We start from the raw sequence: 22,089 nt of genomic DNA on the forward strand, positions 1-22,089 counted from the left end.
AGTCTAGGTACGCCCGTCAACTGCTTCCCTGGTTAGACTAGAAACCTAGTGACGCCACAAAGAATTTACTAGCATACCGCTTTGCGAACTAGAAGAGCCTAATTCAATTTAACAATTAACTATGCGAAATTGTTTAAAATTGATTATATGATTCCCTAATGGTGTCTGTCACTAGTTGCTACTTGAACCAAACTAAAATGCAATTACCGACGCCTACTTTAGTTTAGCAATTAATCCTTAATCCAATTGAAATACCTGGCCACAATACCCAACCAAATAAAAGATTATAACTCAAAGAAATCAGAAACCACAGAAATACTTAGGAACCAAAGAAATCTCATAAATAAAAACAAGTCTAATATCTCAAATCCATACCAAGTTGTTTTCCACTCCTATACTAGAAAAGTAAACTACTCGCTAATCATAGGAGGAAGAACAAAGAAAAAGGAAGCAAAGAGAAACATCGCCTAAGAATGATGTTGGTAGAGGTAGAACTCGAAATCTTCTTGAAAGAATCTTTCTCCTTCTTGCCCTTGCACAGTTTCTCTCTGGAACTCTTCTGCACGGTGTTCTCCTCGGCAAGTGGTATATAGTGGCGCCTCCCCCTTCTTTCTTTCCTATATATTTGCCCTAATTTTGTAAAAATTGGGCCTTGGACCTTTTTTTTATCTTTTCCCACTAATTATATCAATTTTATTATTTTTCTCTTGCAAATTATAAATAAATAATATATGCCCAAATCAAGTAGAATCTAATCAAAATCAACCAAATATCGCAAATAATATAAATATTTAATGCATGAGATTTATGGCTATCAAATCTCTCCACACCTAGATTATGCTTGCCCTCAACCATAAATTCAAAACAAGCCAAAAGAAATCGCAGACGACTCAATATGACAAGAAAATCTAACTCAACGAAATCAATCGGAAATTCAACCATCAAGCCAAGTCAACCTCACTGGATAAAGTGTATGCGCACATGCTCTCTGAAAGAAATAAGTGTATATAATCAGCTAACGCTCAGTGCGACAAAAGATTATCCCATATGCTTGAATAAAAATCAAATCTCCCTTGCTTAAGATACTCGAATTTAACATCAAGAAGTAAAGGGACTTTTTTATAAAGGTTGTAACGGGGCTGATGGTTAGGGGTAAAAAAAAGGATATGCGAAGGCTAAAATATGTTAAAAAAGAACACAATAAGAACAGGATACTAGCATGTGAAAAACAATTCGGAATAAATAATGAAACCCTTAATTTATTCACTACCCAAACTTTAATAACATAATTATATCAATAATACTTCATCAAGATTTATCTTATTTTCCTTTTATTTTTATTTTTTTTGGGGGGCCTTCTTTGTTGTTTTTTTTTTATTTTATTTATTTTATTAAAGTTTTTTGGCCTCTTTTTAAAAAATATATATATACGTCTTTCACTACCCTTTCTCATTGAAGCAGACACTTCTGAATACATTATTTATTTATACTTAAACTTCGTTTCTAACTGGTGCCGAACAAATAAGGTGCATCATACCGTGAATTTAAAATAATTCTTTCTAACATAGGGTTCAAATCGGAGAAGGTTTAGTATCAAAATAAGGGTATGAGGCTAAAAGACGGTTTAATATAGAAGAAAAATAGGCTAAAAAGTCTCAAATGGGCTAACTAAGGAAAATATATTGTGCTGGGTGATATAGAAAAGCTCAATGGGTTACCTCATTCCCTTATCATTTTCAAAATGCAAGACTCGATAGTTGCAAGTTCAACATGCATAATCACTCAAGTTCTAGGTCATCTAATTGAGCACTACAAATCACACAATAAAGAATTTCCAAAAGCTTGATAATATATAGTTTATTTTCTAATGTAAGTTTTTTTTGGAATATATACTCGAATTGTCACAGGGTTCAAATGTCAACCTGGCTCAACATATTTCAAATCCAATGTCATCAATCTTGTCAGACTAACCTATCACTCAAACCACCTTTGACTCACTTCAGACAAATCTCAAAAATATGCGAAAGGACAGCAAATCAGGCATCAAAAGTAGCACAAAATGAAAAATTTGCCCAAAAAATTTGCATTACTCTCTCCCCACACCTAAAGCAAACATTGTCCTCAATGTAAAAAAAAACAGTAAAATAAGAGAAGAACTTCCCTAAAATCCGTACGATTGGTGCGACTGCATGTTTTAGCTTTGAATTCCAAACTTCTTCAAGTTGATTGTGGGTCTCTTTTAGCCAACACCAAAATTGATAGCTCGGGGAGGAAGAGGAAAAAAGACTATGGCTTTTTTTTTTTAAAAAAAAATTCTCCAAGAAGTTCCCTACAAAAAATAAAGAATCCAAATCAAATAGGCGATATTTAAAAATTAAAAAAAAAATAAAACAAAAACTAAAGAAAATAAAAGAACTAAAGCTAGAAAACTTGGGTTGCCTCCCAATAAGTGCCTCTCTTTAACGTCTTTGGCTAGACGCAGTTACCATGTTAGCCATTAGGTAGCACTACTTCAGACCGTCTTACCCACTTCAGTTTTTGTCTTTTACTTCCATGTTTAAAACGATGATTACTCATAATAAATTTCTCTGTAAGATTCATATCATCATTTAAGTGAACATGCTTTAACTGATTTGGATGCGGCTGCGATTTTATGTCCAGGATAGATTTCGCATTCAATCTCAAGAGTTCTGGAATACTTTTGTCAATAACATTTACACTGCGCAATGCATTAGATTTTTCAAGGTATTTTATAGAATCAGAAATATTAAATTGCACTTTCTCACCATCAAATTCCATAGAAAGTATACCTTGTTTCACATCAATTTTAGTTTGTGCGGTGCACATAAATGGTCTACCTAGTAAAATCGGTGCAGGATTTGGAGAATTATCATCATGCATATCAAGCACATAAAAATCAACCGGAAAAATTAATTCGTTAACTTGCACTAGGACATCTTCAATCATTCCTTTAGGGTAAGCATTTGTCCTATCGGCTAATTGTATAATAATTCCAGTTTCTTTTAAAGGCCCAATGTTCAAAGACTTATAAATAGACTTAGGTATCACATTGATTGGAGCTCCTAAATCTAACATTGCTCGTTTAATCTCCAACTTACCTATTTCTTTACAAGGAACCGAGAACATACCTGGATCTCCACATTTAGGAGGAAGCTTACATTGTAAAACGGCAGATACGCTCTCGCCAACAATAATGCATTCATCTCTACGTAGTCTCTTCTTGTTCGCATAAAGATCCTTCAGAAATTTTGCATATTTCGGCACTTGCTTGATTGCATCCAGTAAGGGTATTTTCAATTCCACCTTTCGAAACATCTCCATCATCTCCTTATTTTTGTCATCCTTCTTTGGTTTCGCCAACCTGCAAGGAAACGATGCAACATTAGTTTTAGTATTAGTAGGTGTTTCAGAAGTTACCTTGTCCGATACTTCATTGGCGGCTTTCTCTATTTCTTTCTCAATGACATCATCATTCTTGTCCTTTAGAACTTCAGCTTTTGATACTTCTAAATCTTTGCCATTTTGTATAACAATCGAGCTTACATTCCTCAGATTGGCGTCGGGTTGTGAAGGCAATCTATTTTTTTCACTTGACTTCATCTCGCACTTCTCATTCGCCATTTGACTTACTTGTTCTTCTAAGTTCCTTATGCTATTCCGAGTTTCCTGTTGTAATTACAACATGTTAGACACCATAGTTTTCATCATATCCTCTAAGGAATTAATCGGAACCGTTTGAGTCGGTTGTGGAGGGTGGTTAGGTGCTGGGAATCCTCTCGAATGATCTTCAAAGTTAGCTTGTTGATTTCCATACTTTAAGTTCAGTTGATCTTTCCATCCTGGATTGTATGTATTCGAGTAGTGGTTGTATGCTCTTGGGATGAATCCTGCAGCACTAACATCTACTTCTTGACTCAAGGTAGGACAAATATCCGTAGGACGGTCCGAACTTCTGCAGATTCCGCAAGCCTTAACTTGTGTCTTTCCTACAACAAATTTTCGAACAAATGAAGTCAGTTCAGTCAATTGTTGTTGAATAGAACTCACCTCGCTTGCTTCTTTAACTGCTACTGTTTCTCTTGGTCCGAAATATTGTGTGTTCATTGCCATATTTTTCATTTAGTCCCGCGCCTCTCTAGGAGTTTTGTTCATCAAGGCCCCTCCACTTGCTGCGTCTATGATTCTCCTGTCGATGGGAGTCAAACCTTCATAGAAATATTTAATCAGTAATTGCACGGGAATTTGATGGTGGGGACATCGAATAAGTAGAGCATTAAAGCGGTCCCAATATTCAAATAAAGACTCCCCTGTATGTTGTGTAATTCCGCATATCTCTTTCCTCATGATCGCAGCTCGTGAAGCAGGAAAGTACTTCTCAAGAAACTTTCTCTTCATGTCAATCCATGTGTTGACGCTTCCAGTAGGTAGATTGAATAGCCAATCTTTTGCAGCATCTTTCAGTGAGAAGAGAAAAGCTCAAAGTTTGATTTGATCTTCTGCTATTCCTTGTGGCTTCATACTTGTGCAGAAGACATCAAATTCTTGAAGATGCTTATGTGGCTCTTCTCCTGACAACCCATGGAAAGAAGGCAACAAGTGTATTAGTCCTGATTTTAATTCAAAAGCATTGTTACCGTCTACCATCGGATATGTGATGCAGAGATGTTGTTGGGTCAAGTTAGGGGCAGCCAACTCCCTTAATGTCCTTTGATCCATCTCTTTTTCTAGCTCGATCTCGTCAGAACTAAAATTGCTAGATAATTTTGAAGCTAAATCTTTTTGGCAACGCTCCCTAGTTTTTTTCTCAATCGACGTGCAGTTTTCTCAATTTCGGGGTGGAAAATTGATGACTCCAAATATGAGCATATTCTTAACTTGACGAAACTATGTATTACTTGAATTTTTGTATAAAAACCATCACAATGACTCATTAATGGCATACATTATTGATCTATATCGCTTGGCATGATCCAGAATTCGTTGTTGAGATTATTAACAATTTTTGCCCTTTTTAAGCTGTAGTCTGGTGCCAGAAAAGCTAAGGCAGACGCCACAAGCGACAGCCACCTCCGCTCACATGCGCCAAGAATACTTCCTAAAAAATACTAAGGCATGAGAGGCAAGCGGCAGCCTTCACAGCCCGCAAGCGATAGCCTCTCCCGCTTGCAAGCGACAGCCCAGACGCCCACCACTGCAGAGTATCACCATATTCTAACTAAGTATTCCAACTGCAACAGTACAACCATTTCATTTCCAGCCAGCACAAGCGAGCCTAGTTGCGCTGATGCCCTCTAGCTATCCGGCAAGCGAGGAAAATCTAAGCCCTTACAGTTCAATGCAATCAAAGCGAGCGCCTTGGGAGTTATGGTCAGCAACTGCTTCAATAGAATAACTACCAGTAACCGCCTAATTGCCCAGCGGTTGGAACCGCCCAGCAACCGATTGCAACCGCCCCGTTCCGCTTGCTATAAATAGGGCCAAATATCTTTACGAATAAGGATTGATACTTCGATTAAAAATACTCTTAGCAATTACTTTTCACAAGCAAGTCGTCTTCCTGTCTTCAAGAGCTCCAACCCTGTAAGGGAGTTCTCCACAGGAATGGCCAAGGGACTAAGGGTTTACAGCTTTCTTAGATTAGATTACTGTTTTTGTTTACAGCTTTGTAGCTCTAGTCTTTTCCTGCTTTCGTAGTAGATAATGAAATATCATTCAGTTCTTCATCCTCATTTCTTCAACTTTTTACACACTTATATAAAGTTTGAATTTAGAGAATTTCATTTCACTAGTTTAGAACAAGAGAAGAATTGATTATTTGAGCCTTGTTATGCGCCAAAAGTGGTCTCAAGGTAGTTCAATGTAGTTAAGTACGCGGGAGCCTTTTCGACCTGCTTAACTACTGTTCTGAATTCAATTTTGAATAAAAAGAGGTAACAGAAGGGTAAAGCCACTAATGAGGCAGATATTGGGAAAACTAATGGGGCATAGGCGGTGGTCTATTAGGTCACAGATATTCCTAGTGACAGTAGGGTTTCTTTCATATTATGTCTCGATTCTGGGTATCATTGAAGTCTTGTTGTAAATCCCTTAAGGTCAAATTCCAGTGTTATGAATTCTTTGCATTCAGTTTATATAATTACATTACCCCCTTCTCTCCGCGTCCGTAAAATACATATATTTTCGATAACACACTTACATCACTCGCTCACTACATCCAGGGAAATCTATCCATTTAGTAACGCACAGTTCAGACACAACATCTCCCCTTCACTCTTTGTCGCTCATCTATATATATATACATATAATGTGCTGCTCGCTCATGTCCCGATCATCTAGTTACTGTTGGCACTTCCTCTTCCGCCCTCGCTTCGCTCACTTCCGCTCACTTCATTTTCACCGCTTTACTTACTGTTTTCTATAGTTTAGCTTTTGGATCCGCAGCAAGCGGATCCCTTCCCGCATTTTTTTTCGTCGCTTTTTTTTCAAGATTTTCACCGTTGAAATTTATGACTTAAAATCCTTGTGTTCGACCTGGAAACTCACCAGTAAAAAGAGTATAAATAATTGTGATAACTACTTAGGGTCTACAATCACAAAAATTACTATATCTGATCGCTTTTCTATAAACGTCCACTCACTGATTTTTCGAATATAAATTCCCAATGATTTGTACAAGATTAAATAATACAAATACAAGTTATCAAAAATCAAGTTTCCTGTGCGATCAGATCTCGACATAAACCAGAAAAAAATCAGATTTTTTAGATCATAGATAACAACCAAAGATAAATAAACCAATTAAAATTCCCCGGCAACGGCGCCAAAATTTGACAGGCGTTTGTCACACGCTGCAAAATTTAAAGAAAATAAACCTACTTCTGCAATAAAAATAACGTAGTATAGATGAAGTAGGGTCGTCTCCTCAGAAAATTAAAAAGGTTTTATTTTTTATTGTTTAATTTATAAATATAATTAAAGGAGAGATTTTGAAATTAGGAAATAAAAATAAAATAACAAACTAAAAACTCTAAGACTAAAAGATAAATTCAATAAAAATAAGTTTCCAGTCTAGGAATGAAATTGACAACTTGGAAAGTGGATTTGATCATCGATAAATATTTAATTTTATTGATTTATAAATAAATTAGTTATAGTTACCGACACGCCCCTAGTAACCAACTCTTCCTTAATTTCTTGACAGTCTAGGTACGCCCGTCAACTACTTCCCTAGTTAGACTAGAACCCTAGTGACGCCACAAAGAATCTACTAGCCTAACCGCCTTGCGAACTAGAAGAGCCTAATTCAATTTAACAATTAACTATGCGAAATTGTTTAAAATTGATTATGTGATTTCCTAATAGTGTCTGTCACTAGTTGCTACTTAAACCAAATTAAAACGAAAGTACGGACGCCTACTTTAGTTTAGCAATTAATCCTTAGTTCAATTGAAATACCTGGCCATAATACCCAACCAAATAAAAGATTATAACTCAAAGAAATCAGAAACTACAAAAATATTTAGGAACGAAAGAAATCTCATAAATCTCATAAATCAAAACAAGTCTAATATCTCAAATCCATACCAAGTTGTTTTCCACTCTTAGACTAGAAAAGTAACTACTCGCTAAACGTAGGACGAAGAACAAAGAAAAAGGAAGCAAAGAGAAACATCGCCTGAGAATGATTTTGGTAGGGGTAGAACTTGAAATCTTCTTGGAAGAATCTTTTTCCTTCTTGCCCTTGCACGATTTCTCTCTGGAACTCTTCTGCACAGTGTTCTCCTCGGCAAGTGGCATAAAGTTGCGCCTTTCCCTACTTTCTTTCCTTTATATTTGCCCTAGTTTTGTAACAATTGGGCCTTTGACCTTTTTTTTCTCTTTTCCCACTAATTATATCAATTTTATTATTTTTCTCTTGCAAATTATAAATAAATAATATAAGCCCAAATCAGATAGAATCTAATCAAAATCAATCAAATATCTCAAATAATATAAATATTTAACGCATGCGATTTATGATTATCATCTATGTTGTCTTCTTGGTTATGGGGTAGAGCATAAAGGTTATAGGATTTGGGATTTGATCTCTAAATAGTTGCATATATATCTCATGATGTTACCTTTTGGGAGAGTGTTATGTTTTCCACTATGTTTAAATTTCATGTATCATCTATTTCCCATTCACTTTCCTTTCTGTCGGCATGCCCTCCATTGTTTTGTGATCCTGATCCTACGGCTTCATCTCTACCTCCGGATCCTGTTCCAGTTGAGACTTCCGATCCATCTCCAGTTGAGGCTTCTGACCCACCTACAGTTGAGGCTTCAGATCCACCTCCGACCTTGTCTGTAGATGTTGATACGTTTGCGGTCCCTGGACCTGTCATACCTCGTCGATCACATCGAGTAAGTCATCTCCTGCTCATTTGCGTGATTATCATTGTTACTCTGTCATATTATCTCATCATGAGCCTAGATCATTTTGTGAGGCGAGTGCTGATCCATTGTGGTAGTAAGCTATGACTGAGGAATTGCAGACTCTGGCAAAGACTCACACTTGGGATTTCACTACAAGAAATTATCAATTTTGTAACGAGGTTTTTTCGTTCCTAAATTCACTTTTTTCGTTACTAATGATATTAGAGACGAAATTAGAGATGGAATTACATTAGCTACGTAAACTTTAGGAACGGAATTCCGTTACAAATATACTACTTTTTTTGTAGTGTTTAATGGATTTGCCTTCTGGAAAGACACCTATTGGGTGCAAGTGGGTTTTCAAAATCAAGACTAATTCTGATGGTTCCGTTGAGCGCTACAAGGCGCGCTGGTGGCTAAGGGTATTATCAGGAATATGGAATTGACTATGAGGAGACTTTTTCCCCCGTTGCTCGTCTCACTACAGTTCGTTTCCTTGTTTCCGTTGATGTTGTTCGTCGTTGGTCCCTTCTTTAGTTAGATTTCAAGAATACATTCTTACATGGCACTCTTTCTGAAAAAATTTACATGACTCCTCCTTCAGGTTTACCATCTTCTGAAAAGGTTTGTCGCTTACCCCGCGTTTTATATAGGTTAAAGCAGGCCCTTCGGGCTTAGTATGCCGCATTTAGCTCTACATTCTTGGAGTTTGGTTTTACCATATGCGCTTATGATTCCGGATTATTCCTTCATCGTTATTCCTTTGGGATAGTTATCCTCTTGCTTTATGTTGATTATATGATCATCAGAGAAGATGATGCGTCTGGTATTCTGATCTACATACATATTTTTATTCAGTAGTTTAACATGAAGAGCTTGCATCCCCTTCGTTATTTTTTGGGACTTGAAGTCTCTGATTCTTTCGATAATTTCTATTTGTCTCAGGCTAAGTATGCTTCCGATCTTATTTCTCGAGCTGGTCTCACAGACTGTCAGGTAGCCTCTATACCACTTGCCTATGGCGTTCGACTTACACCTCCTGATGGCTCTCTTCTTGATGATCCTACCCTATATCATCATCTTGTTGGGAGTTTGATTTATTTGACTGTTACTAGGCTTGATATTGCTCATGCAGAGCATATTGTGACTCAATTCATGGCTACTCGGGAAAATTACATAAAATATCCCACACGTATATCCAATTATTACTTTTGTCATGTATTTATCTCGCTGGCTTTGGATTTGATGTCTTTTTTAGACGATCCGAGGCCTTGATCTTTGAGGAGGTGGATTTGGTGCTCCATAACAATTTTGGCGGCATGTCCCTTTGACTTTTGGATCGAAGAGGGCCGAGTTGATGCTTTGGTGAAGAACGCAATGAATACTTTGAAGCTTTGGGATGAACTTTGGATGTTCTTCCTTGGCTTTGATGGATTCTTCAACAGCTTTTGAAGCTTTGATCCTTGAAGATGTTGATTTGGTGCTTCATAACACTTTTGGTGGCGTGTCCCTTTGACTTTTGGATCGAAGAGGGCCGAATTGATGCTTTGGTGAAGAACGCGATGAACACCTTGAAGCTTTAAGATGAACTTTGAAGACCTTCTCTTGACTTTAACGAATTCCTCAACATCTTTGGGAGTTTTGATCCTTCCTCCGGCTTTGACATACGACGAAGAACGTTAATTTCATCGATTCGTCAACCAATATTGGATCATTTGTCCGAATCAGTGACTTTCGACGAAGAACAATACAGAGAGAGCCTAGAGACTTACCCTTTGCTTGAATCCTCGATGTAACTTTGGCGTCTCAAATGAACTGGCCATGGCTCTTATTTATAGGGGAGGGCTGGCCTCACCTTCCTTTTAGAATAATGCCACGTGGCGCATCCTGATTGGCCAATAGAAAGATTTTATAATCTTTCTTTTTCCATCAGATGCCGTTTCCATTCTTGATGGATTTGATTGTTCACTTTCCTTTCTCGCCAAGATCTTTATATCATTGCTTTTTTCGAAAGATATTAATTTATACACTTCCTTTATTGACAAGATTTATTTATTTTGCTGCCAAATTTATTATGGCTCTATTTATGCAAGTAATATATGTACGATATCTTCTATTTTAAGCAGATTTTTGCATTAATGGTTGATATTTATTGTACAAAAATTAACATATGTGCATAATTAAATACTATATATTTATTTTATTGAAATTTTATTTTCTTACAAAATACATGATATTTAATTTAATTTAGGCATTTAATTTTTAATGCCTACAATTATCATTCATGTTAATTCACACGCATTATCTTTTTTTCTCCATTCTCTTTTCTTTTATACATATTCTTAATCCATTTTTTCTATTGAACTTTATGGCTAAGAAAATTATTATGGTCATAATTATACGCGGTCGGGCCGTGTCATTCTCTCATCTCTTGGCGCAGCACAAAACAAACTTTGGTTTTTTGATCGAGTGCTGAGTCAAAGTATCATGCTATTGCTATCAAAACTTCTATGGCTTTGTCGACTACTAACTGACCTTGGTGCCCCTCAGCCATCTTCTATGGCTCTTCACCGCGATAGTCAGAGTGCTATGAAGGTGACCAATAATGATACCTTTCACAAGTGCACAAAGCATATTGAGCTTGAGTGTCACTTCATTCGACAACATGTTGTCAATGGGAGAGTTTATCTTGTTCTGGTATCCTCTGTAAATCAGATAGTAGATATCTTCACAAAGTCTCTTGTCCTTGGCCGCTTCCAATTGTTCTTAGACAAACTTAAGTTGGTCTTTACTGCCCCATCTGAGTTTGAGGGGAGGTGTTAGATTTAGATATCCTCTTGTTAGATATAAATATCTTTTTGATATTATTTATGTTAGTTTTGGCTCAAATCCACTAGCATATATATTCTTGTATTTCCTTAGTTTGATAATAATAGAATATCATAATTTTCCCATAAATTCTAACAAATATATTTCTTTGGGTTTTGTAGTGAATTTTGTAGTAGATTAAAAAATAATAATAATATTTTATTAGTTAGTGGAAATACATACGAATTTTTGATAGTTTTACCCTTCAACTTTATGTATAGACTAATTGTATGTGTAATGGTATATTTATAGTTTGAATAAAAATTAACGATATTTTGGTATTAGTGTATGATTATTTTTGTTGAGATAAGAAAGAGATACTTTGAATGAGACAAATAAAAATGGTAAACAAGTAATTTTATTAAACAATGATGATAATTTTTGTTGTAATAATATTTAAGTTGTAAGAATTTTTTAAATTTATGGAGTAAGCACAATTACATGAAAATAAAATAATTAGATTAATTTCAGATTGACTAAAATGATAAAATATATTCATTTGAAATATTAAAAATATAATATAATTATATTTATATTTATCTTATCCACAGGCTAATCCGCCCCATTGCGGATTAACCCACTTTCAACCCACAGTCTGCATGAGTTGGCTTGTTTAGATTCACATTTTAACGGGTCTAAAAAATTAAAATTCAATCATCTTTAAAGTGAGACAAGGAAACAGAACGCGTTCAAATCTATTTTGAAAGTTCTATAAATAGACAAATATCAATATGCACTCCAGTTAAAACAAAGTCATTGATTGTTACATATTTATTAACATGTAAATTTTAAATTTCTTTTATACTACCAATAATATTAAAAATTAATAGACATAAAATCGAGTAATGCAAATTTAATTTTATTGAAAATAAAATAAAATTTATTAGTGATATAAAAATTATTTACTAATACTAATATATTATCAATTATTACTATTATAACTTATGGTTGAAAAAATTAAGCCTATTCAACAAGTGTTACTCCCTAATTTTCAGGCTCAATAATAAACGGCGGCCCAACCTGGAGGATCAGTCCGTCCGGCCCGATCGAAAATGTGTTAGACATGTTCAAGTGAAATCATTGAAATGTGGAAGATAATGCAAAAATCTTTTTCATAGTTGGGTGGAGAAATTGAATGACATTATGGATAAAATCTTGGAAAAATGGATGAAGTGGGAAGTTATCGTAACATCAATATATAATATGATGAGGAGAATGAAAAGACACGTCATGCACATCTTCCAAAATTTCATAATTATTTTATTTTTTTATTTCTTTCTTTGGTTTATTCCTTTCTTTTGCATTAGTTTTCATTTTTTTTTTTGTGTGTTGGCTTATTATGTTCATTTCCAGGTTTTTATTCTATATTATTATTCATCCGTTTGATTTAATTTTCGTCAGATCAATTCACCCCGAATTAATTAATCGCAGTGAATTCCACTTAAATCCGTGTGTGCATCGATTTTTATTGCGAGATCAACCCGAATACTTTATTGAGTAGGTCAAAAAATTCAAGTTACATCGATTTCGACAGGTCCAAATCTAGTAGGCCATCATTATTTTATTTATTATTAGTACTCAATTTCTCAAATAATTAACCTAGAAATTTATAGAAAAAGCCAAAGATATACAAGTTCAAAGAACTCTCATTATAATTTATAATTGCATTTATTGTATGGATTTTCCAATGATTAATTCCATATTAATTAACTTCAATTTTGTGTATTGATTATTGCTACTTTATTCAAAATACTGAAAGTGATATTAAGTTTCGAATTTCAGGATGTCATCCCAATTTCACTATCATCATATTTAATGAAAGATAATTGCAATTATTTTGAATTTCAAATTTAGTCATTCTTTTTTTCTGAAAGGGATTTAATTCGCATATGAAATACCGACATCAGTGTCCCACAAATAATTTGACATCTCATGCACAAAACTTTAAGGTTTGTTCCATGATTTACAACTTAAAAATATTTGAATTAAAACAGTTAGAGAAACATTCACTACCAAAAAAATGGTCTTTCGCCACGGCTTGACGGTTCGTTACAATAACATCGTAACAAATAATAGTTTTTGTTACGACAACTTCCGTTACCAAAAAATATTATCTTGGTCAACGTTTCTGGTTCTTTAATTACGCAAAATAATCCGTAACAAAAACGAAGTTGGTAGACTTTGTTCAAAATAACATTAGTTACGATTGTGCTTCGTAACAAATGGTGTGTAAATTTATTTTTGAAATTATTCTTTTTAATTATATTAAAATAAATTTAAAGAAAAGGAAAAAAAATGATTTTTATTAATAAAAAAATTATTTATTTTAATTATATTAAAATAAATTAAAAAAAACAAATAACATATGCTTTTTATATCCTCAGTTATACAATATTCACACTTTCAAAAATTATTCCACTCATCTTCATAGACATTGCGACTTCGAAGCCCTACATCCTTCCGGTGAAATCGAAGGTGTTCGTCAGCCGTCACAGCTCACCACTGTTGAGTTGAGGAGCCACCACCAACTTATTTTGGTACTCGATATGTCCTTCGATTTTGTTGACCATCTGTTATGGTTGATTCGCTTATAGTTTTGAGAATCAAAAAGGTTCCCTATCCTTCGCCCTATGAGTCGAGCGCCGACAATGGTGTCATGACTTTTAATCGCCATCTCCAATGCCTCTTCAGGGACAATTGGTCACCTATCCCCTTGACGGCGAAGGTGTCCTCACCCTCCTAGCCCTATAAGTGTCATTTGTCCTCTCATTTGTTTCCCCATTTTTATGTACATTATTGTTCATTTTCATCGGTGTTGATGGTGTTGACTAGTTAGTTGAGTATGAAGTTCGGGTTGATTTGGTAGGTATTCTCTCCATCCCCAAACTTACCCTTCCGTAACTGCCTCTTCAGCTTGCACTCCACCTGCTCGATCAATTGCTCATTCGGCTAATTTCTTCCCCCTTGATCCAAAACCAACTCTATATATCTTCCGAGTTGATAAGATTGTAGGCTTCTTATTGGATAACAAAATAAATCAGCTCGCTGCGGGCCTTTTTCTTACTTGTGATATGGCATCAAATTAAAGTCTTTTATTGAATTATATTTGTTACTCTCTTTATACATGTATTGTCTTCTAGCATTTTTCCTCTTTTCTTCAGTTCTTACAGGGTAGCTTCCATAGGTTTGAAATATAATATATATATTTATTTTCTTGGATAGGAGTTTGCTAAATTAAAAAGAAGAAGGTTTAGACCAGCAAAGCAAATTTGGAAAAGTTAAGATAAGAGAACAAGCATAAACATTTTTCTCTAAGTATTTTTACATCAGCCTTGTGAGTCAATTTTCAGCTTTAAATTGATTGTGGTTGATGATTCAATTAATCTATGTTCGGGTTTATTTATGTCTCATTCACCTGGCTTGTTTTATTTTGGTGTCTGCATTTTGTTTTGGTTGTTGGCCTTTGTTGCTCTTCTTGTTGTTTGTGTGTGGCAGTTGAGTCACTCTAGATTGTGAGAATTTTGGTGAGATGGTTGTGATTTGTGTTCGATTTGGTTGTGATCATTCTTGGAAAGTGTTGGTTTCATGCATATATCTTGGGTGGTAGTAACCTCAGTTTTGAGTTGCCAATGACTTCTGTTTATTTTATTTTGGTGCTTCTTGAAGTCATGGAGTTGGAGGCTGATATTGGTGTATGGTAGTTTGTCTTTGATCGAATAGGTTGGTGCATGGGCAAGTTATTCAAATCAGATTTTGATTGACAGTCATCCAGGTAACTGAGTAGTGCGAGGGGTGTGCAGAGTTGGTGTTGGCAGCATGGTTTTTCGGGTGTGCAACATTGAAGGAAGAATCTTGGATTCTTATGCATCCATTTGATATTCCACTTCATTATTTTTTTTATCTAGACTGGTATTCTCCTCAACTCTGAGTTGCTGGTGACTTTTGTTTTATTTGATTTTGATGCTTCTTTAAGTCATGGAATTGGAGGCTGGATTGATCCAAGCAGTCCATTATTTGATTTGTTGTTTCCTTTGGCAGGTGCAGTGGAAGTTCATCTCTGGTTTTGATATTGTGAGTTTAGTTCTCATCATGGGATTTCACATATAGTTTTGATTCTTGGAGGTAGATTTTTTTATTGTTGGCTTTGCATTGAGGATTGAACATATCAGGTGTGATCTTTGGTTGATTCTTCCTTTTGGTTGGTGGCTTGTTATATCCTTGCGCTTGAGTTTGCGGTTTGGAGATCATGGATTGGATGATTGGTGCAATATTGGTTATAGGAGATATTTATTCTCAAGGAGTGGGTTTGTTGTTAATCTAGTCTAGTTGTGGGAGGTTGGTATGGCTTGAGTTGCCGAATTGCTTGGGATTTTATGGTTTTTGTAATCATGTTTAGGCTTTGGATGGTTGGATTTGGTAGGTTTCTTTTAGTTTGGGTCTGTGCGTTCCTATGTATATATAAGATATATAGATAATTTTGTGATATATATATTTAGTATATATTAGTTTAATTAAAGAGGTTCTTTAAAAAAAAATTATCTTTTATATTCATTCCATCCAATTTCTTTCATTTTTAAATTTTATTTTCTCCAATTGAATGTTTGATATAGTTGTACGGTAGGGTAATATGTTTAAGTGGGCCGAGGAGTTTTTCTTGTTTTTCTACTTGTCACCTATTGTTGTGTTTTCAATTATATATCTTTTTAATGAAATGTAGTAGCTTGATTGTTTAACCTTCATTCTGTCCTAGTTTTTTTGTTCATATTTTTTATGATTTAGAAGGTAGGAATCTTTCGGATGTATGTTTAGTGTTGGATGAGCTACCATCATGCTTGAATTTATGTTGATTAATATCAGAATATGACAAACGTGTTTTGATTTTCTCCTAATATACGTTTTCATACTGCCAACTAACACTGGTGTCTTGCAGGTTATGGGCAAATCTCAACGTGGTGCCGTTGGAGGGTCACAGGATCCGGCAGTCTCTCCCGCAAGACGTTTTACCCGGGCATCCGCACGTAACAGCCCCCTAGAGGCAACTCATCCCGCAAGCAGGAATCCATCGCCCATCCGCAATCCCACAAAGAAAGTGACAAAACGGAAGGGATCTCGGGTCTCGCCACTGCTCCAGCGACTCCGGTCCATCACATTAGAGTGGGAGAAAGAGCGCGATGCTCGTGGTCAAAGCATGAAGCCAACATCTTCCACTCGAAGGGCAGTGCTTCAGGATTCAGAGGGCCCTTTGGAGGTAATGTGGTTCCTTTGCCGAAAGCATGTCCTTATTTGAACTCTCAGTATAACACTACAATAGGCTGACACTGTTAACCCCAACAGGAACATGATGATAGGGATGTTCCATCACTTTTTGATCCGACGGCACTGACACAGGATGACGATGATACAATCCCCCCCACACAAGCAGATGACGAGACACTTCCGCCGACGCAGGACATGGAGACTGCAGAGAGTGATATGCCACTCTTGGATGAAGGGCCAGGCTCCGACCCCACTCTGATGACAGGAACAGAGGCGGGCAATATGGCACCATTGGACGAGATGACATCGCACGACGGTTTGGAAATTAGCCTTCAAAGATTACCGATTACATTTAGTGACTTCATATTTTGCATGTAATATCCTTATTAGAACATGTAATCTCCTGTTTGTGTCAGCTGGTTCGTCAAAGAAAAAGCAGGGGAGAGGGGCGGCACGAATGCCGCGTGGATGGGGAAAAGATCACAGGATGCTTGTATTCACATCGCCGGATGATAAAAGCATCGTCGGACCCGACGTAAACGAGTACAAGACAGCCATTGGGGTCATTGCACGCAACGGAGCTCGACTTCCTCTACATTACCCCACGTTCGCTGAGATACCGGAGACGAAGAGACAGGGTGCATGGATGGAGGTTCAGGTGATGCAAACTTCATTAAATTGAAAGTTCTTTTATTTCATATAGATTCTTATATATGGCCCTACCATCTTCTCCGGACCTGGTGGAAACCGTGTGAAACAGCATTCCAGAGTAACAGCGGATTACCAGACTCAGCGGAGAAAGTGGTCTTGGCTGACCTAAGGGAAGTTTGGAGGCACTGGAAATACAGCATCAAATCAACTTACTTCAATCCGATCGAGGACGATGAAGAAGCACTGAAGAAGGTTCCCTCAAGCAGGATTGTGCCCGATCAGTGGCCGAAGTTGGTTGAGTATTGGCGCGACGAGAAGGTGAAGGTACGCATAGGGACATGCCAAATTAATATACGTTAAATCTGCACGGGCATGGACTGAGAACTAAATAACTTTGATTGACATAGCTTCAATCCAAGAAAAATGCGTCGAACGTAGCGAAAAGAAGCTTTCCACATCGTACTGGGCGGAAGTCATTCACGACTCTGGCAGAGGAGGTACCTTTTATTACAATTAAGTAATTAGTCATGTCATGCTCCATCCCCATATTTTCCTCTCCTGTATTTCATTATGTTTTCGATGACAGAAGGCCTTGTATTGCTGCAGATCAAGGCAAAGGGGAAGGACCCCGACAATCTGGAGATTTGGATTTCCAGTCGCACACAAGGCAAGGGAAAGGATGACCAAGAAACCGAGGAGATATTGGTAGAATAAATTCGTTCCCAACTTAGTTACAATTCAGTCAGTATTTACATCTCTAACAACAAGAGCAAGTTCGGCCTCACTTAAATCTTTCCTGCAGACTTATTTACAGAATGAGCTAAACAAGGTTCCCCCTGAAGGGCGGACTCCCTCTGTTCGGGAGACTCTGTACCGACGGGCCCTTGGGGGAAAGATTAAGAAGCGGTCAAAGGTCGACAGTGCGGCAAGTTCAGCTCATCCCCGCAGCGAGTCAACTGGTTTAACAGACAGTGTAGCATTCCAGCATGGGTGGGAACAACTACATAATGGAATGGAGGAGCTGAAGGCAATGATGGATGAGTTCAAAACCATCAAGGCTGATGTGTATGCATTCATGCACAGAAACTCCGGAGCGGTTACTGGCCAGGCAGTAAGTATTCATAATCCCTGACCTGTTTGGTATGAGTATCCCATGAGATTTGGATGGCGAAGGAATTTACCATGATCGGCATGTTATATGATAGGGCACATCTCGTATTGATTCAGTCCCTGAGATTCCCAGGCCTGTGTCCGAGCCAAGCATGACGGTATGATTCCGTGACGCCCTGGAGTTTCTTAGAAATCAGTGCAGTGTCTAATTTAGGCTACTCTTGACTGCGTACTACCTTATCCAACTCATATGCCCTATCTGTTGTAGGTCGGCACACATGTGCTTCTATTTTCCCGCACCGGTGAGAAAAAAGTTGTTGCAGAGGGACTTCTGCTCTGCCCCCCTGGGCCAGGTTGGTCCGGTATCTTTGAGGATGTTTAATTAAACTTTTAATATGCCTCAGCGAGATATCGTAGGTTTTCGTGACTGTTCAGGCCTCATATTGCGTATTAGCATGGATTCACTAAGTGTAGAAGTATACAATGATACGATCCGTGGATTTCCAAAGCGATGTAGACTGTTAATGTAGGGGTGGTAAAATAACTGCTATTATGACGACCCATGTTTATTGAAGGATGTTTGGTTTAAAGATCAAGCTGCAATTACATAGGAAATTAGGGTATAATGTGCTTCGCTACCTAACTCGTGAATGTAATACCATGTACTGTACGACATGTCTGAATGTACGTACTCCTCTTGTTCTAGTTCCAAAGTATTACACTTATAATGTCTGTGTTATGACATGTTATATATACAGTTCGAACGTCTGTTGATATATATGCTTGAATGTAATCAAAAATTGCTCTTGTGAATGCTGTAGGTGACACACTTTCCTTGGTCAAGGTCTTCGTGACATCCGCGTCAGTCCCGGACACACCCCTTATTTTGCCGACCATTTCTGGGGCGACTACCCTTCGCGATGTCGTCGGCGAAGATCCTATTGAGTGGAGCTACAAGGACGTAAGGATCTACTTTAATACCTTTCTTGTATTGCCTTCCGAAATTTATAAGTATGACTTAAAGTAATCTCTGTGTTGGCAATTGCAGCTCATGCGCCGGGCTTGAAATGTTGGTACCGATACACCCATGTTAATTGCCCCGTTTGTCATATGGATTGAATGTCGAACCTGTCTTTGGATGGATTGTGTTGAGTTTTTGTTGAACTATGTCTGGAATTGATGCGTAGACCTTTGTGGTTTGAATTCGTATGGTGAAAAATGTGCCTAATGGGATTGATGGATAACCGTATTTGCTTATTGCGTTGTTTACTTGTGTTTGAACTGTTAAGCACGTTTTGCGGAACAGGTTGTTGATGTGTAGATACTAGTAGGCTTGTTCTATGGGTTGCTTTACTTTGTTGGTAGATATGGAATTCAGATTTTAATATGAATTAATGTTTGCGCGGGGCGTAATGATGATGATGTTTATAGCAATCTTTGTATTCGTAATTTATTTTCGTATCATACGCATCACAGCAGGTCCATTTGTTACGAACAATTTCAATTGCAGCGTACCCCCTGTTTTTCACAATACGCTATTTTTCCGTAACAAAAGGCCAGAAAATCGTAACAAAAAGTGGTCTTTGGATATTTGTTGTTACAGACGGTTTCGTGACTATAAGTAGGTAATATTTTTTTTACGGGGTTCAATGCCGTTACAAATAGTCGTAACAAAAACCAAGTTCTGACAACCGGTCAATGGAAAACACTTGTAACGCGAGGAACTTCCGTAACAAATACCGTAACTAAAAGTCCTGCCACACGCGCGGAAGGATCTACCTTTCGTTACGAGAGAAAATTCGTAACAAACATCGTAACAAATACCATACTTCAGGGAGCGTTGACCGATCGTAATAGTTACGAAAAGTGGCGTGGCAAAAAACATTCGTTACGCGAGTACACATTACGGAAAAAAGTCGTAACAAAGGCGTAGCAAATACGCAAATTGCACGAAATATGGCTTTTTGTTACGATTTTCCGACCGTAATAGAAAACAGTTTTTTTGGTAGTGATTTTAAATCAAAAATTGTCGTCGTTGGTTGAAAATTTTCTAATAACCCATGATTTTTGGGTTTTACCATGATTACAATTAATCATGTCTATTTATAATCTAAAAGATGTTGCAAAGAGATGTATCTCTTCGATACATAAATAAATACAATTAAATTATTTTATAATATTCTAAATTAAAAAATCACTTTAAAAAATATATCCGATAAAATAAAATAAATATAATATTGCGGCGCCCCTCTTCTGTAAAGTACCCATGACGTTTGTAAATATATAGTCTTATGTAAAACACACCCAAATATTGTAAATATATTTGAAAATATATCCAACTTTCTAATAAAATAAAATAAAATAAATATAATATTTGTCGGTTGGAGCGTCTCTCCTTTTGCAAAACACGTCCAAACATTTGTAAATATATTTGCCATTTTGTAAAACACGACTAAGCCTTTGTAAATTATATTTGAAGATATGCCCGGACATCGTTAAAATAAATCTGCACCCTGTCTTCTGAAAAATAAATCTAAGAGCGCTCGGACTATCTAACATGGATTTGGGAGCGCCCTACCTCTGAAAAATAAATTTGACGGCACCCAAATTATTCTAAAATATATCAATCAGCACCCCACTTTCTTAAAACACGCCGGGGCCTTCGAATTACTCCCAGACCTCCTGAAATACATGTCCAACCTTCTGCAAAACAAGTCCATCCTTCTGCAATCATATGACACCGCTTGCACACCTATTCCAGCGTTGTGCCTTCTATCCTGGTAGCTTCTACATAAGCTCGGGTACGTTTCACATCGATGGAGACGACTTTCGCATCAATCTGGGCAACTCCTGCAATACTCCATGCAACTTTTGCAGTAACCCGAGTGATTTCTGTATCAGTTCAGAGATTTCTGCATTAGCCCGGACGACTTCTGCATGAACCCGGGTGATTTCTGCATCAACCGAGACGGCTTCTGCATTAGTGTGGGCATCATATGCATCTGTTCAAACATCATCTGCATCTGTCTAGGCATCATTTGCATCTATTTGGGCACCCCATCTAGCATCTAGGCGTATTGCGCTCAAGTGGTTCTAGCTGCTCATCACTCCTGTTAATCTTGCACAGGTCATAACTTTATGTTGAGTTCTGCTAATTAATTTCATGTGATAACATAGGCCTCTTCTGGGCATTTACCGTGGGTTGAAAATTTTCAATCTGATAATAACCAAGGACTTTTTTTTGAAGGAATTAAAATGATTTAATCCTTAATTCGTACCAAGACGTCAGTACCCAATCAAATAAAGCGCAGTACCCAAACATTTGATGGGAAAGAAATTGAGGAAAAAGAAGAGAGTCTGAGAAAATAAATAAATTGCGAGATGTTGAATCTGAGTTTTGACCATGATTACAATGTCTATTTATAAAATTTAAACGATATCCAACCCTTCACTCTATTAACCATGCGAAGAGATGTAAATAAATACAATTAAATTATTTTCTAACTTTTTAAATTTAGAAACCACTTCCTAAAATATATTTGATAAAATAAAATAAATATATTATTTTAATATTATAGGTGCCCCTTTTATGTAAAGTACCTCTAACGTTTGTAAATATATATGGTCTTTCTGTAAAACACGCCAACATATTTGTAAATATATTCAACCCTCTAATAAAATAAAATATTATAAATATAATATTTTAGTCGGTTTGGGTGTTTTTTCTTTTGTAAAACACGCCCAGACTTTTGTAAATATATCTGCCCT

At 36.7% G+C, this 22,089-nt stretch overlaps 2 protein-coding genes and 1 non-coding gene across 3 annotated transcripts; 2 read left to right on the forward strand and 1 right to left on the reverse strand.

Moving 5' to 3' along the window:
* Positions 1-2,490: 2,490 nt before the first annotated feature.
* LOC127258783 (uncharacterized) lies at positions 2,491-3,642 on the reverse strand. The gene has a single exon (XM_051285777.1). It carries the CDS (start codon positions 3,640-3,642, stop codon positions 2,491-2,493), a length of 1,152 nt encoding a protein of 383 aa, XP_051141734.1.
* A 619-nt stretch (positions 3,643-4,261) lies between these two features.
* LOC127259209 (small nucleolar RNA R71) lies at positions 4,262-4,368 on the forward strand. Its single transcript, XR_007840454.1, has one exon. It is a non-coding gene; the product is annotated as a small nucleolar RNA R71 (small nucleolar RNA).
* Positions 4,369-8,169: 3,801 nt separating this feature from the next.
* LOC127258784 (uncharacterized) lies at positions 8,170-19,593 on the forward strand. Its single transcript, XM_051285778.1, has 18 exons — positions 8,170-8,424; positions 8,745-8,858; positions 8,974-9,060; positions 9,382-9,628; positions 13,899-14,029; positions 14,137-14,166; positions 15,343-15,375; positions 16,235-16,552; positions 16,639-16,876; positions 16,977-17,218; positions 17,329-17,535; positions 17,619-17,708; positions 17,818-17,916; positions 18,026-18,322; positions 18,417-18,479; positions 18,590-18,674; positions 19,143-19,282; positions 19,370-19,593. Exons 1-18 carry the CDS (start codon positions 8,170-8,172, stop codon positions 19,385-19,387), a joined length of 2,694 nt encoding a protein of 897 aa, XP_051141735.1. The 3' UTR covers positions 19,388-19,593.
* The last annotated feature ends 2,496 nt before the right edge of the window (positions 19,594-22,089 follow it).

Source organism: Andrographis paniculata, unplaced genomic scaffold (genome assembly GCF_009805555.1).
Source record: "Andrographis paniculata isolate CXL003 unplaced genomic scaffold, ASM980555v1 Contig5END, whole genome shotgun sequence".
Lineage (NCBI taxonomy): Eukaryota > Viridiplantae > Streptophyta > Magnoliopsida > Lamiales > Acanthaceae > Andrographis > Andrographis paniculata.